At 39.9% G+C, this 16,482-nt stretch overlaps 1 protein-coding gene across 1 annotated transcript in view; it reads left to right on the top strand.

Annotated features, from left to right (window-relative positions):
• The first annotated feature begins 1,563 nt into the window (after positions 1-1,563).
• Positions 1,564-16,482, top strand: part of LOC122406413 (ras guanine nucleotide exchange factor P-like) — a 29,877-nt gene continuing 14,958 nt past the window's right edge. The window contains exon 1 of the mRNA XM_043411842.1: positions 1,564-5,514. Within this exon, the coding sequence (XP_043267777.1) occupies positions 3,286-5,514 (2,229 nt within the window). The 5' untranslated portion in view covers positions 1,564-3,285. The remainder of the gene's footprint in view (positions 5,515-16,482) is intronic.

Here is a 16,482-nt window from a genome sequence, read left to right as displayed (position 1 = left end):
GAAGAAAGATAGAAACAGTCACGAAACAGATTCGCCTCTGCGTCGTCTATTCATCAAGAAAAAGATACCAGGCGACATAACAGATTTCGTTCCTTCTTGCCAAAAATTTTCACGCAAACGGGACAAATGTTTATGAACGAATATGAGCATACACACGCACGTGCGTGCACATTTACATATGGTATATTGAATGTATGTGTAAATATACTTGTATTCGCTGGGTCATTCTCGAGGCCGAGAGGTTGATCGGTGGAATTTTCGGCAGGTGCGTACTCGGTGCTACATCAAGGTGAGACTGTCAAGCATTATTTGAAAATACCTGATCTCATTGGGCCAAGAAACCGCACGCGGAAGTCTCGGAGTTTGCGTTGCGCACTCTCACATTTCCATATGCATATATTCACATATACCGAAATAATAACTAAAAAAGAGGGGCAAGTCATCCGATTGGTCACTGGAAGGATTCCGAGCTACGACTTTCTGTCCACCAGGGATCGATATGAGTTTGCACACCAATTTCCAGACTATCTACAGGGTGTCTGAATCTGAATCCGAAAGATTCTTCACGAGAGACATTTTGCGAAATAACAAATCAGCTACGAAAAAGTAACTATCGCACAGAGAGAAATCTACTTACAGAATTTTTCAAAGATCCTTCAAGGAATAGAATAATATATGGTACATTAAAATTGGTGAAGAATTATGAATGATCCTTTAGAAGATTTCGATAAAAGTGTGACGTCATGGTAATTATTTCTGATCGATCGATCGATCGATTTGAAACATTATCGCATAAGATTATTGAAATGTTAAAACCTAATTTACTAGCATGTATAGGACTGTAACTATACTGAAAAGTAGTTTTTTTTTTGGAAATACAATGGTTGAGAGCAGCGAGGGCACCCGATATTCGTGGATACACTCGAGGAAGACAACCTGTTGCCGCTGACATCGATACACATATGTTAGCCAAAGTTAGTTGTGTGTTGGGACGTGTGTTATTGATCAGGATGTAGTGGTATTGGTTGACGGCATGAGAACAGGTATTTAAATGCGCGAGAAACCGGATTGTCGGTTGTTCGTGGCTCGTAAGAGGACGCCACTGTACCAGCCTCTACGTCCTGGTGAACGTTCGGGGCAAATTAAAAAAAAACAACACACACGCGCGCGCGTGCACGTACACACACGGGAACACACATGTTTGCGCGAGAAACTTGGAAAAGTTAGCTGCCTTGGCTTGCCTTGCACACGAGACCCATTTTACCATCTCCACCGCAGCCGAGGCGTCCGCTCTCTCTTTTCCACTCTAGCCTCTCCCACTCCCTCTCATTTCGGCTCTCTATTCTTTGCTGCTCCTGGTCTCAGTAGATACCCGCTGATGCCTTCCTTGACGAGATCGCTGGGGCGGAGAGGGGACTTTAACGCACCGTCGTCGTCTTCGTTGTTGTCGTCACGGCGTATCCCGTCCCCAACATCCCGGGCCTCTTAGCCCCACTACTTTCTCGGGGCCCCTTGCCTGAGCGCAGCCTCGAAGAGGAGCTGAACGAGTCTTTACATAGCACACGTTCTCAGTACAGTTACCGCCGGTTAATGCTCATGAAGCTAGGAACTCCGACGTACCAAGTTTTAAAATCGAGTCAAAAATCGTACGAGCTACAGTGCTGTTGGATCAAAGTTATGTTACTATCGCTGTTGTGATGAGGTCAATATTGTTGACATATTTGTTTTTCGGCCATTTTTTTCAAGCGTCAAGCTTAATGGATAGGCTAGTCTTCGTGTAATATGATTATTTTGATAGAAGTGGGTAGTTCATTTGCCGTGGTGCAACGAGTGATATCAAGAAAGTGGTTTTCAATTTCACCTGAGACTGGTGTTCGGGGGGCAGTGAGGCAGTTTCGGGTACTGTGATTTTATGACTGCCTACCTTGTCGCAATACAAATTACAAATTGAGACTGGACAAGACGCAGTGCAAAGTAGACTGGTTTTATATAACTGTCAAAAGCGGTTTCGTTGCTATTGCAGCATAGACGAACACCCCGAAAATAACATAAAAAACCCCCCTCCAGATCGATCCTCGCCGGCTGTTTCTCTCTCAATACAAACTCCAGCATTGCGGATAACAGAGCTAAGCACCTCGGCGGTCCACGAGGGCGTTTGAGACATTCGGTTCAAGAATTACCAGGAGTACAACACACAGCTCTGGTAGATCTGCGCTTACAGGGGTGGGGACCCGTCGAGCGAGAAAATACACAGGCACTGGGTCTAATTGTACCAAGCTCTGCAGCTTCACAAACATGTCTACAAGCAAAGTCAAGTCTCAATGACATCGTATTCCGATTGCCAGAGTACTTCGTATCATCCAACTTTCTGGTCTTCGCCAACATTTTTTGGTTCTTTTGCATTTGAGTTTGAGATATTTGTTTTCATCTCTGAAAAGATTTGTCGGAGTTGGGATTCCGGTTTGCTTATCTACTGCGTACTTCATTCTTTTATGGGGAATAAAAAATTTAGCAGAAATCAGGAAAACGAAGAGTCTAATCGCAAAGATCTAGAAAAACCAAGAGAGTTTCACAGGAGGTCGTGGAGATTTTCTCAATTATGTCGGTATACCTGTAGTCAAGTGTTGGGCGCGCAGCAGGCTTAATTAGAGTCACGTAGGGAAGTAGTCTGTGCGGTAACATACAAGTCTACCACCAGCTGCAATATAGGAACGTGCTTGTTCTACCGTTTATTATAGGTAGTGAAGAGATCCTTCCCAAGATCCCGTTTCCTCGGAAGGAGCGAGATAAATATTCCCCCGGCGGTTTTCCAAGGCCGATCTCGTACTCTTGTTGCTTACAGTTCCTTTCTGATTCCTACAACGTAATATTTTTCAAGATATTCGTCATCGGCGAAGCGTGCGAGTGATCCAAAGAATAAAATCATCGAGCGTATCGCTCGATCCAACCGAGTGTGGGTATCACTGTTACTTATGCTCCCCTACGCGCCCCTTATCAGTGATGAATCCTGCTCCGAGGTATCATTTGCGGAATGTGCCAACGAAAGCCACAGTAGAGCGTTAACCAGGAAGTGACTGTAGAATTCGAGTGAGAGTCGAGGCCAGAAGAAAAAGTAAGCAGAGAGAAGTGAGCACACGCAAGGATAGATAAGCCAGATTCATGCGAACAAGTCAAAGAAGAGGCCGTCGAACAGACGTACGAATGCCACCGGTGTAAAATATCTCATGGTAGCTGTAGTATATAGGCAGCCTTAAAGGTTTTGAATATTGAAAAAAAAAAAACAAAATGGAGAAGACCAGCACGATGATGGTTCGTTCAGCCTTGTCAGAGAAGAATCTAATAAGCGATCCCAGTGCCTCAGTCATGACCCCCGAAGCTCTTCAGGGTTCAACAAAAACGTCATCCTCGAATAGCTCAGATGTATCCCCGATACGTGTGTCTTCGGAAAACAGCATCGCGGCGGTAGCCGCCGGTGGTCTTCGGAAGACTGTGTCGATCCTGGCTATTGCCCCCACTGAGATACAGCTTCCACCGGAGACCGCTGGAGCAACGGTATTCGTTGGTGCCGGTGGTACTAGTTCTGTCGCTGCTACGAACAGCACGGCTAATGCACCGGCAAACTGGAGGCAAACTCCAATCCCGGAAGTCCAAGCGGTAAACGGGTACGGGACGAGGCAGCATCAGGATAATCAGGAGGAGTTGAAGCAACAGCTGCACGTAACGTCAGTCGTTAGAACTGGTACGCATCAGCAGCAGCAGCAGCAGCAACAACAACAGTCGACGTCGAGTCATCAGCCGGGTCAGCACGTAGTTAAGATCCGTATTAATCCGGAGCTCGAAACGAGTAGGGTAATATCAACGGTGCGTTTGAACCCTGAGGTAACGGATGACGCATCGGTAAGCGTGGTGAAGTCAAGTGTCAAACGGTCGTACGACGAGAACAACGGGACAATTATTGATAGGGACGAATTTTCGGGAAGCGCGGATGCTTGGGAGAGCAGTAATAATGAGGTACTATTGAACGGTCGCGGCGCTACTAATGAGCCTCCCGGTCAAACCGAGACCCGTGTCCGTATAAGCGTCGTGAACGAACGAACCAACGACAATCAGTCGCTGGAGAAACCGACGTCGTACAACCACCGGGTGGAAGAAACTGTGAGTCTGGAAAATCGTGAACCGTTAAAACAGCAGGACGCGATGATTGAACAATGTGCCACTACAAACGAGGCTATCACCGGGTCCCCGATCAATCGTGGTAACACATGTTTCTACTACAGCTCGTTTTCAAATTCGTTGGCGAATATGATGACAACGGGCGGTCAATGTTCTTCCAGTGATACCCTCGACAGTGGTACGTGTAGCGATCTTGACGGTACACCACCGCCATTACCTAAGAAGAAAAATTCTAGCACCGTTTTGTTGGGGGTAAACGGAGCAAGTTCCGCAATGAGGAAACTCGCCCGAAACGTTGCTCCCCAAAAAGGACAACACAACCGCACGGGTAGCGCAACAAGCAGTGGCCTGGAACTTGACAGTGATGACAACGAGAGCAACATGAGTTGCGATTCTCTCAATGGCGGTGAGCACGCATCAAGAATCATTGAGCAACAAAGCATTCGAGTGAATGGAATAGCACTTGTTGGCAATGGTGATAACATCGCAAAATCAGAGAATTGCGAAATAAAAAATAGTGGTGAAGGTCAACAGGACGCGGGGAACAGTAGAGTCATAAGTGATGATGAGGTCAGTACTGAAATCGTCGAGGTCGGGCGCGAAGAACACGAGATTACCGACGAAAACGAATACATCGGTGATGTTCAGAATAATAATAATCACAGCAAGAACAACAACAATAACAACAATAACAACAACAACAACAACAATAACGATAGCAGCAACAACAACCATAGTAAAATGAGGGAAAACATTGAGATGAGCTTGAACGGTAGCAAGGTCACCGTAGACGAGGAAATGAACAAGAGAAATAACGGTGCAGCCGAGGTTACCGCGGACATCGCAATTTTACCGTCCGACGTGATCGCCCCTTCGAGTTCGTCTTCCACCAGTGGTTCCCCGTCACCCTCCGTCGCCTCATCCTTGTCACAAGCATTCTCCACTCCTCGAGTCCGAAGTCCCGTCTCTAACGGACGCGCTTCTCCCCTTCCATCTTCGCCGATGGTCAAAGAGTGCACTTACGAAGAGCGCAAGCGTGAGCAGGATCGGTTTAACGAAGAAAATGCCGCTGCTGATTATTACGCGAATTATAATCGAAAAAATGGCACCAAATATCTTTACGACGATGATAGATTTTATAAATTTCATATTAATGAAAATCAGAACAACAACGAGGACGATGGAAATGCCAGAATCGAGGAAAAAGAAAGCGATGAGTTTTTCGCCGGTTACAAAATTCTTGATCGTGAAGCCATTAGAAGTGCCAAAGGCACCGTTCGCGGTGTCAAAAATAGGGTTCGTGCCGGAATCGCCACTTTTCTTCAAAAATCATCTACAAAGGTGAGTGCCACGTTTTTCTACGTTAGACATAGCCCTGTTCCATAAACTATTTTATAAATTATTGAGTTAGCAAGTTGCAAAATACCATGGACGATGAGAACCAATATTTGATTTCGATCGATGAAAACACGGATGAAAAATCATTTTTTCTCGTCAAATGAATTTTTTTAATTGGTTTTCTGCTAGTGGTTGAATTCTTTGCGGTTTTCCATTTTTGGAATAAATGATGGATTTTATAAAAAAAAATATTCAAACATCAACTTTTCCATTTAGAGATTTGCATTGATCGAGAGCCCACTCTCATATACTAGTCGCAAAATGAAAATTGAATGAGCCTGTTTGAGGTTGCACAAGCTGTTGCGGGGATTTTCCAATCCACGTGCTCGCTTTGAAATATTGACAGACTAATGATCAAAGCGTCGTACCAGTGATGGACATTAATCTCTCCTGATGCGTCATCTCACGCACTGGAACGCAACTGATGCATGTAACATTATTATGTGTCTGCCTGAATATGTATGAGTATTTATATAATCGAACATCTTTCAAATAAAATATGATTTGAGCTCGATGCTTTTTCCAAACAATTGTAACATACTCTCTACCCGATTCTTACCCAAGTTTTTTCTGATGGCTTTTATTCAGTATTTTTTTTCTTTACAAAAAATTCATCAGAATGACAAGAAAATAATAAAAAATATAATATCCCGAGTTAAATGTATGAAATTAATAAAAATAAAAGAAGAATGTATAGATTCAATTTGATTGGAATGAAACAACCATCGCAACACTCATTCAGATGCACCGGCCAGGATGAAAGAAATAATCTACATAGCAAGTTTACTATGTAATGCAAGGGCTATATATGTGAAACTCGATGCTTCCGGGGGATTGATAGAACCATATTGAAAGTTAGTAAAATAGAAACTTGAGATCTTTGTACGTGAACATCGCAGCTGCAGGCACAACATGATATGATATAGATAGTACGTGACTGAAATCGTATCAACTGATCAATGTATTCATTTCTGTACCTATGTTACCACTCCAGTTATGCACCTGTGCCGTTGTAGATATATTTTATTGTAATCTATTTACACAATGGGAAACTTGACCAGTCGACGATAAAAAATCTACTGTCCATCTTTTCCTGGTCCCATCTCGAAAAGAGTTAATCAATAAAAACGAACATATGTGGCAAAGCTATTTTTTGGACTATCTACTTGGACACAATATCTCAATAAAGAAACGTATATCAACGAATGAGCAATTGTACAATTTGTTTATTTTTTCATATTATCTTTAATTTTTTTTTGGCATACAATACATTTGTTCAAATATTTTTCCATCACAAACATCTCTTACTGTGCTCAAGTTCAAGTGGTTGCCAACAAAATATTACCACTCTGTGAATAATGATTTTTAATTATGCGATGGACAAATCAAATATTAGCGACAGATGCATAATTGAACACACATCCAGAATATCAGCAGCTTCGTGAAGAGCACTAATTACCTTCAGATAACCGCGACGGCTCGATTAAGTTTTTGCTCACTTAGTCATCTCATATATAATTTTTTTTGAAGTAAAACTTCTATAGGCGCGCTGGGCTTGGGGAGTAAAGTGGTGAAAATCTTGTTACGGAAGTGTGTAACGGAAGTGCTACGAAAAGTGTGAATGCGCATGCGCATGTACATTTTCGTTCTCTCTCATGCTCATTGCCATGGGCTCGTGTGATTGGGCGAGGCGAACGATAATTGAGAGAGAGATATACGTTGGTAGAGATAGAAATATCTAATACACAGTGTAGGCCTATCGTCCCCACTCTTACATTTAGTCTTGAGCCCTGACTTGGAAGTATTGTAGGAGCAAGAGAGAGAGAGAGAGAGAGATGCGCATCCACATTTTCTTTCTCTCATTTACGCAGTGTTAGTGCGTTAGCCTGCTTTACACGAACATTGATAGAAGCCCTATAGGAGCAAGTGACAGAAATTTCGCGCGTATATTTTCTTTTTCTCTTTTTCTCACTGCCAGTTCATGAAATATATACATCTCAGTAAAGCGTGTGTGAATTTTGAGTTCAATAACTTTAAACGAACGATATGAAAACCAAGTACGAAACAATAAAAATAAGTGATTTTATAAAAAATTTTTAATTACAATAATTGTAACACTTTTTTACTAGAGAAAGTAATCCTCTACGAAAAATCACAAGAATTTCTTGTTTTTTATATACATATTCAAGTACACAGCTACTGAATATAATGTTATATGTTGAGATCTTTGAATTTCAACCCATAAATGACGTGACGGCCGTTGGTGCAGTACGGCACATACCGATAACTTATGACGTATCATTCAACTTGATTGTTTTATACTTGATTTTTTTTAAGAATCTCAAAATAAAATAGCACTGTTTCTTTATAAAAAAAAGTCTGAACTTTACGAAAAAAATATTCTAAAATATTTAAAAAATGGTACATTAGGAGAAAAAGCAATTTTAAAGTTATAATTGCTTTTTCAGGATTTATCTGATCCCTGAGAATATTTAAAATATTTTTATCGAAAAGCTGAGGTTTTTTCACATAAGAATAACTACGTTTAGTGTTCCGAAAAATAATTCAGAGGTTTAATATTTTCAACACGAGAAGTTAACAATTCCAAATTTTCAAATTTTTAAACCTCTATAACTTAGAAACGGCTAGACAAAAAAAAATTGAAAAAAATCGTGAAAGCTCAGTGACACGTATTTTTGAAAAGCAATGACCATTATGCATAATTCAGACTCTCCAGCACAAATTAATTCCATAATTGGTGGAATGACCCATACATTTGTATGTTGCGAAAAAAGTTTTACTTCAGTTGTGTGGTCTAAAGCACACTCACTTTTTTTCATTGTTCAAGACTCTGTACACGTGGTCTTTCTGTAGCTTTCTGTAGATGTATAAACTGTTAACAGAGCTTGGCTGTACTGAAACCGCCTTGATATTGTCCCCATCGCTGTTCGCGATTTACCGTTAAAATCCTCTATTTGCATCCCCTCTTTTATTTGAAAAATTCAACGACACGAGACCCATCTGTTGTACAGTTTCGAGTTTGCCACGCTTTAGAAACAGTTTGACGATCCATGCACTCCGATTTCTCAAACGTCAAACACAAACCTTCGTGACGCTAATTCTACTTATGATTTTATCACATACATTTATTACGCGCATTTCTTTAAACGCATCGTTATGGAACGATTTCGGATTTTTGATCGCGTCATTTCTGCGCAGGGTTTATTCATGTCATGAAAAAAAATCAAGGGCAATGGCCGATGTGTTCTTTTGTTTCACAAAAGGACTTCGATTCTCGTTGAGCACCGTTTGTTTAAATCGGCTCCTGTGGACGATGCAATGAGAATCTTCGGTTTAACTATTTAATTAATAAATTCAACTTTATTGCTTGTTATCAACGAGGTTAATCGGAGTGTGGAACACGTGGTAGTTGAAAACTTCCGTCGTTTTGGTCGCGTAGCTCATCATTCCCGTATAGTGCTCGTGGTCACTTGACCGAACGAACTGCGTGCACTGAGGAAAATGTCGTCTACGCGCGCCACCGATGCGAAACCGATACAACTCAACTGCATGAGAACGGTTAATGGACAATAATTTCAAAACACTGTTAGTCGTATGGTTTTCAGGAAAAGTGGAAGTGGTCGAAGTTAATTAATTTAGACGCAGGCCGCAACATTGTGATTATTGAATTTTCGAACTTCTCGCAGTACCGAACAACAGATTTCACCGGTTTTTGCGACTCGCGGTTTCCAAAAGAAACTCAGAAGGGTTTGTTATCTGAATACTTTTGCAAGAAGAATATACACCGAATGTTTGTGTACACCGAATTTAAGGAGCCATTTTTCAAACCTCATTTTGAAACACCTCAGAGTGTCGACGAAAATATATATTTTTCTTCATTTCATGAACGAGTTCATCATTGAAGAGAAAGTCGCGACGATTAGATGTTTTTAGCAGCTGACGAAACACATTTTCGTCGCTTATAACAGCTTTGATTCGTGAATGCCGAAATTAGAAAAAAAAGAACATGACTTCACCCCGGACGACGAGAACGCTCATTTTTTCAATCGAGTTCGTGAGAACGAAGAGAATCCCAAATGGGACATGAATAAGTAAAACTCGATAAAAAGATGGCACGACAAGAAGCATCGGTGAGTTGCCCGACATATGACCCCTTTTCGCCTTCGCACGAGGCCAAAGACTCAAGTCCAAGGTGAACGTACTCACTATTCTCCTTTCATAAAACAACATATTCTTCAAGTTTTTCCCATCCGTACATTCTTGTCTCGCAACTCTGACACTCCCATGGCTTTGGCTTTGAAAATTATAAAAAAAACATGGTACACGTACGATTACTGAGTGAGAATTAATGCATGTTTATATTTTACGAAATATGTTTGTCCACGCGGGGTGTTCCGGATTGATACAATAAGGGCTTCGATCTTTGGCATTTGAAACTATTTATACAGAAAAGTACGTATCTCAAAATGGTAATCAACCATATACATGTGCTAGCCGGTGAGATAGAAATGAGTTATATATATACAACCTTGGAAAAATATATAGCTGGGAATAATATGCTTGAATATATGTGCAACGGGGTCCGCTCGAGTCTATTATTATTATTATTATTATTATTATTATTATTATTATTATTATTATTGTTGTTGTTGTTGTTGTTGTTGTTGTTGTTGTTGTTGTTGTTGTTGTTGTTGTTATTGTTGGTATTCAAAAAATCCTTAACGTCGACCATGTTTTCTTCAAACATTGAAGAAAAACGGATTTTTCTTGTAAACTTCGTGAATTATCATTTTCTTTAGCAGTTCGACTTGAAAACATTTTTCTTTTTTCATTCGATGATTCATTCGCTGCTTTATCTGTTTTATGTTTGCATTCGATTGTTGAAGCTTCCCAGGGCTATATTGATCAAATTAATAAATTCTAACTGAAGTAGTATATCCTAATAGTAAAATTGACGGTAAAATAAAAAAAAAAACAAAAATACAATTTGAAAGTTTTTTCTTAACCTAGCTCATTATATATATATATAATATTGTAATAGGAATTGGATCTGAGTGAGTGATGAGATATCAAGTTAGAGTAAGAGAAAAAGAAGGTGAGGCTCCTTGGAGAATTCTTGAAATCGTCATTTATGGATAGAAGGTGTCTTCACGTATGTTCATCTGTCTCTCTTTCGTGAAAGTTTCCTTGACCCCGTGAACAGAATAATATTCGGTATGGGAAAGAGTATTAAAAAGCCTTCACGACGACGCGGACCTCGGGGCAATGAAGTATATTAACGTCGTGGTACGCCTTCATCGAAACCGGTATTTCGCTGACTCGCTCAAATTTGACCCAAAAATCTTAGTGGTTCGCCGCCATACACCGCATATCCTCTACATATTCGCCTCATACGCATATTATGCGATGGCATAGACAAATGAATAAGAACGGTGCATAAAACCAGCTGAATTCGAGCAATTGTCATAATGCCGGATCAAGAGGTACTTCATTCAACCGAATGGGTGGATCAAAGGAATTTTCGGAGGCAAAACTCGATTGTGGCAGTAGATTCAAAAAATAAGTTCAATAATAGCTTCACAGATTTATTTGGCTTTTTCCGTTCAGTATTTCGATGTACACCTTTGATGGGTCTCCACGTGCCGATCGGAGTACTTGAACCACATTTTTTCTTCAATATACTCATGTTCGGGGTCCTGTGAAACGATTTCCCAAGAGTGCAGTTGTAATGCACTACTAAATCACATTTGCATAAGGGCTCGTGGAAAGAAACTCTATCGATATAAATGTGTTCAGCTAAGCGGTCGATATGCGCAAACCGATGCATGAGTAAGTGGACATCCATCCGAGTGTAGATCTTGTCTGCAACTCTGCAAAGGGTTCGATCGTGTCGAAAGGTCAAACCGCTTCTCGACAATCTTCACAATAACATAGACAAATCGTTTGTGCTTCAGGAACATACATTTATTTCACATCTTCAATTTTAAGTATTCTAAATACTTTGACAAATGAAAAAAGCATTTTCCCCTATCGAATTTTTTCAACCGTTTTTACGATACATCAAAATTTAGCAATTCAATTGCCCAATGAATGCTCGTTCCTGTATAAAATCTTCTCGTTACCGTTATATAAAATAGTTTTTCGATTAAGTGAACTGGGGTAATTTCATCGTATCGTACATAAAAATTGAGAACAGTTTTGAGATTTATTCCCATATGCCCACCATTCTGCTATTTAAACAAAGACGATGGTACAACGAACGTTTTCCGAATAAACAAAAATTCCTTCTATTTTGAATGCAATATTGTTTTGATTTAACCCACGTGATCTGCCAGGAAAGTACGTCAATTACACATAAACGGCGATGGAAAGGCTACAGGAGTGAAAGGAAATATCCTTCAATTCTTACACAAATATTTGTCAGAATTGACAGTCTCAAAGCACGCGAGAATTTAAGGCTCAGTTTCATGCAGTCATTTCATATTTTTTTATGATTTTGCGTATGGGGGAGATGAATTATTCAGTTATCCTACAATCAGAAAAACCGAAAAAAAGTTTAAGAAATGATATTTTCACTTCGGTGTTACTATAAGTAGTGCATTGAGGTAAAAAATCCATTCGTGTCCCAGCTCATCTGTTATGAAACGTGTCAGAACAGAAAAATGATTTTCATTTCCTAGTTCGTCAATATTTTTAACTATCTAATGAAAATTGCTCACAAAGTAATACCAGCAACCCATTCCATCACAACGATGCGATCACGTTGATTATACGTCGATGCGACAAAATACCAATCGTTATTGTTTCAAGTAGAAATATTACATTCTATACGTTGATCGCCAAAAAAAAAGTAAATGAATCCGGTCTACAATTATGGACGAGAATGAATGTTCTGTCACGGAGCCTCTCTCATACACGAAGCTCCAAATCATATATATAACAACTGCTAAATGGTTTGTGAGTGACTTTTATTGCAGCCATTTTAATATTTGCAGTTAGCCATAGTTGCAGTAAAAAAGTGACTTGTTACTCCGAGTGAATGAAAATTGAAGAAGAGAGGATGGTGTAATTTTTCCGAATTTCAATTCGTAATTCGCAAGAAATCTGATTTGAGACTTATGTACATGGATATTAAGAGCATTCGCCGGAATAAAAAGGCGGGGAACAAAAAAATATTCGCTCGGATTGGAAAAAGTGTTCGTTATGCGAGAGAACGCTGGATCTGTGAACTGGTCCGACAAGTAATAAGAATGTTGCAAGGTGACGGGTGGCGAGAGGTGCAAGGGGAGAAGGGGGGGGGGGGGGAGGGGAGAATGCACCAGAATCGATTGGACCTGGTCAGAGATATATAGCTCAGAACACGCAACAGTATAACTTGCACGTAAGAAACTGATCATGTTTTTCTAGATTTTGTCTTCCCGAGTACTTACCGTAGGTGTTATATTTTTTTGGTCCACGGATCTCACAAATATCCATTTACACCTGAATTCCATACGTTGTTTATATTCGGAAATATTGGGCGTTGCGGAGGATTTGCGCGCAAGTAACGCCAATCTCAAGACGTTAATGACGTTAATTTAATAATTCGAAGAAATTGCATCTGATTATCTACGAAGAAATTCTTTAAAAGTTGGCGTTCATACAAATTATCATTGCGATTGATATAATATTAATACGAATAAATTTGTAATATGTTGATAGATGATTCAAATAATTCATAAATATACGAGTGTCAGTGCCTTAATTGTTACTCATTTTCCACTATAATTATATCGAGCAAACATATGAATAGCTCTTTTAGTTTTTATACATCTCGCATATATGTACCGGACATTGTTACAGGAGAATTGAAAAATTTCTTGGTGAGCCTCGATGTATAGGCAAGAGTTCCATCAAGAGGTTACGGTTTATAAACCGAGCGTATGATATTTATTGGTAGCTCGAGGAGAGGGAGGGCTGTATACTGCTAATCAAACTCGATTGGGCATTCACGAAACGAGAAATTCGAACGTTCGCGTGAATATAACGTCTCGGGGCCACAAAACGTGCTCTTTTCCATGAGACACCGACTCGGTGAACGCATATACAAACAATATATATAATAATATCTCGGACCGCGTACCAGGATCGAATACAGCGAGCGACCGTCATTACTTCTCGAATATTCGCGCTCTACCGACCGATCATTTCGTTTTCTCGAATCGTTTCGCAACACCGCCTGGTGTACCCTCGATAATTAACCATAGCGTTATTCACCGGTATTTTTGTGCTACACGCGTGCATGCATGTGTATGCGTACAACTTTCAACTGCGAAATTACGACTTCTCGCTTTTCGAATCTGTGTGTAAGATATGGTTTAGAATAATTAAGGCATCTTTGTTACGGAAGTATAGCATCGGGGGGATTTCAACTCTAATGATTTGCCCTCCAATGGAGTTTTATAAATCACATACATCATATACATCGTCAACAGGTGGATATATCAGTTCTGATATTTTAGTAGCATCATCTGTGTCATCGATAATACATGTTAATACACCACTTTTTCTATGTACATCCCTCTGTTATAAATATATTTTTTTCACTTCATCATACCGATTTTTCTAAATCATACTAACACGTTTGCCATTACTACATCTTCACATAATAATGAGTCTAATAAAAAAGAATCTGAAGATTTTTTTTCAACTATTTTCTAGAACTACCAACATTAATGTATTCAAGGAAAAATATTCTTACATCTTTGCTTATATCAGCCTATTCATTGCCTCGGAGAAAACCCCGAATTTTCCGCTTCGCTAATGCTAAGTCACCCACCATCACGGTCACGTTACAAATAATTCAGATAAGTAGAAATCAACTCCCAAAGGAATGCTTGCGGGAGTGCTTCGCACCGCAAACAGTCTCGAAGCCAACAAAAAGATCGACAAATTGTTTTTTGAATTTTTACGTTTTTTTTTACAACAGACACCACTGATTTTCGTGTACGAAATGATGGCTCCACAGATGCATACTCCTTTTTGAATTATCTCATCTATGAATTAATTTATTCAAAATATGGCTAGCAGTCCGGCAATATTACTTTTTCCTCTGCTCGTTGTAACTTCATTTATGTTGGACAAGAGTCGTCTTATACTATCTATACACAGCAAAAGTTTTGTAATCTCGTGAAGAACGCGGAATGTTCCGAAAAGAAAAATCGTTGAATCAAGTTGGACCGACTCTGCTACAATACAACAGTCAACGAAGCTTCATGTGCTTGTTTTATTTGAATTTTATCATTTCTCGTGATTCAATTAAGGAGTTTTTTTTATTCAGACAATCCGAAAGAGTAGAAAGCTTTTTTATTTCAAGTATCATCGACGGAAGAGATTTCATTTCAGGAATGTGGAGGGTTGAGTGATTTTCAAGAATGCTCGTACGTAATATCGTATTCATGTAGCAAGCGATAGTTCGCACTTTACGCTGTTGCTATGAAGTATGTACCGTGTCTAATGTACGAAATACATAAGAATGAGGAGAGTTGATGGGTGAAAAGAGTGAGGAACGGAGATAGAGAGAGAGAGAGAGAGAGAGAGAGAGAGAGAGAGAAAGATGGTTGCAAGGAAATTCTCGTGGCGCGTGCTACTCTCAGAGCCGACCTACTTCGCCCCATGACGCCTAGGGCTCTTCCATCTTGCACTATCGCACAAAACGTGATATACAACACATGTGATAGGAAAGCTGCGTGTTGACGACGACAGCTATGGAACGAATAAATCGTAAATGAGAAACATGCCGCGTCTTCTGATCTCGCGAAAAGCTTTATCATATAGTCGACCAATGAAAATTTGGAAGAATGCGAATTTCTTATTTAAACTTTTATTCTTCTCGCGTTAATAGTATTCTCCATTAGATATAATGAAGAGTACTTTGAGTCAAATCAAGCGGTAGGGATAATCGATCCGACAAGCGAAGCACCCTGAATCGCTTCCATTCTTCGCGGGCTTTTAAATTTGGAGTTAGCTCACACATTTTATGGGTACATAAAATCTCATTTACAGTGCCTTTGTGGTAAAAACAGTTTACTACTTTTTCATGGAAAACTTGATGACTCTTTCAATTAAAAAATCTTGATTGTAAGTTTCAGCATACTTCTTATATCGTCACACACGATCCCTGATACGCGATCATATTTGCATTGTTGTCAAATAATACGAAACTAACTCCGGATATTCTGCAATTCAACGAAACGTTAGATAAGTCTATGCAATACGAAACGGATGATGCAGTATATTCATCGCTGAAATAGAATACGAGGATTCACACTCGAAACGCTATCAGGACAAAAGCCGAGTTGGCTTGGAAACTATACACGAAGATGCCTCTACGTTGAAGAACCCTTCTACCGTTGTAGTATATACAGTAAGCGAAAGCTCAACCCTGCGCGCGTGCAAAATCGGAAGTGCTAGAAGTACGCGACCATGCGTTAGGTGCGGAATAATCTAACTTGGTTTCATGAAATACTTTATTTTTATTCATCGCTCGATCTCTGAGTAATTTACCCAGGAGGAATGGACGTTTAATAAGATTTAAAAGCGTGTCCACCACCGTCCACGCGACTCATTCCATACCAAATTGATTCTAAGGCATTCATTTGAAGAATCGTGTCCAAAAGTTTCATTGTATTTCTTTGCGAGAACAAGTAGAAAGTTTTAGGGAAAATTATCCGGTGGAATGCTGTTTTCTCAAGAGCAGAAATTTCTTTTTCACTTCTGAGGCTTGCGCAATCTTCGAAACAGCTTGGATCACGAAACAGTGAAACGAACGTACGCGAAGGGGTCCATTAAAATACAGGACACGATGAGAGACATACACGCGAGAAACGACTCGTGAATTTTCCAGATGTA

This window comes from Venturia canescens, chromosome 2, assembly GCF_019457755.1.
Source record: "Venturia canescens isolate UGA chromosome 2, ASM1945775v1, whole genome shotgun sequence".
Classification (NCBI taxonomy): Eukaryota; Metazoa; Arthropoda; class Insecta; order Hymenoptera; family Ichneumonidae; genus Venturia; species Venturia canescens.
The sequence above is the reverse complement of the archived record's forward strand: the minus strand, read 5'-3'. Positions and strand labels throughout refer to the sequence as shown.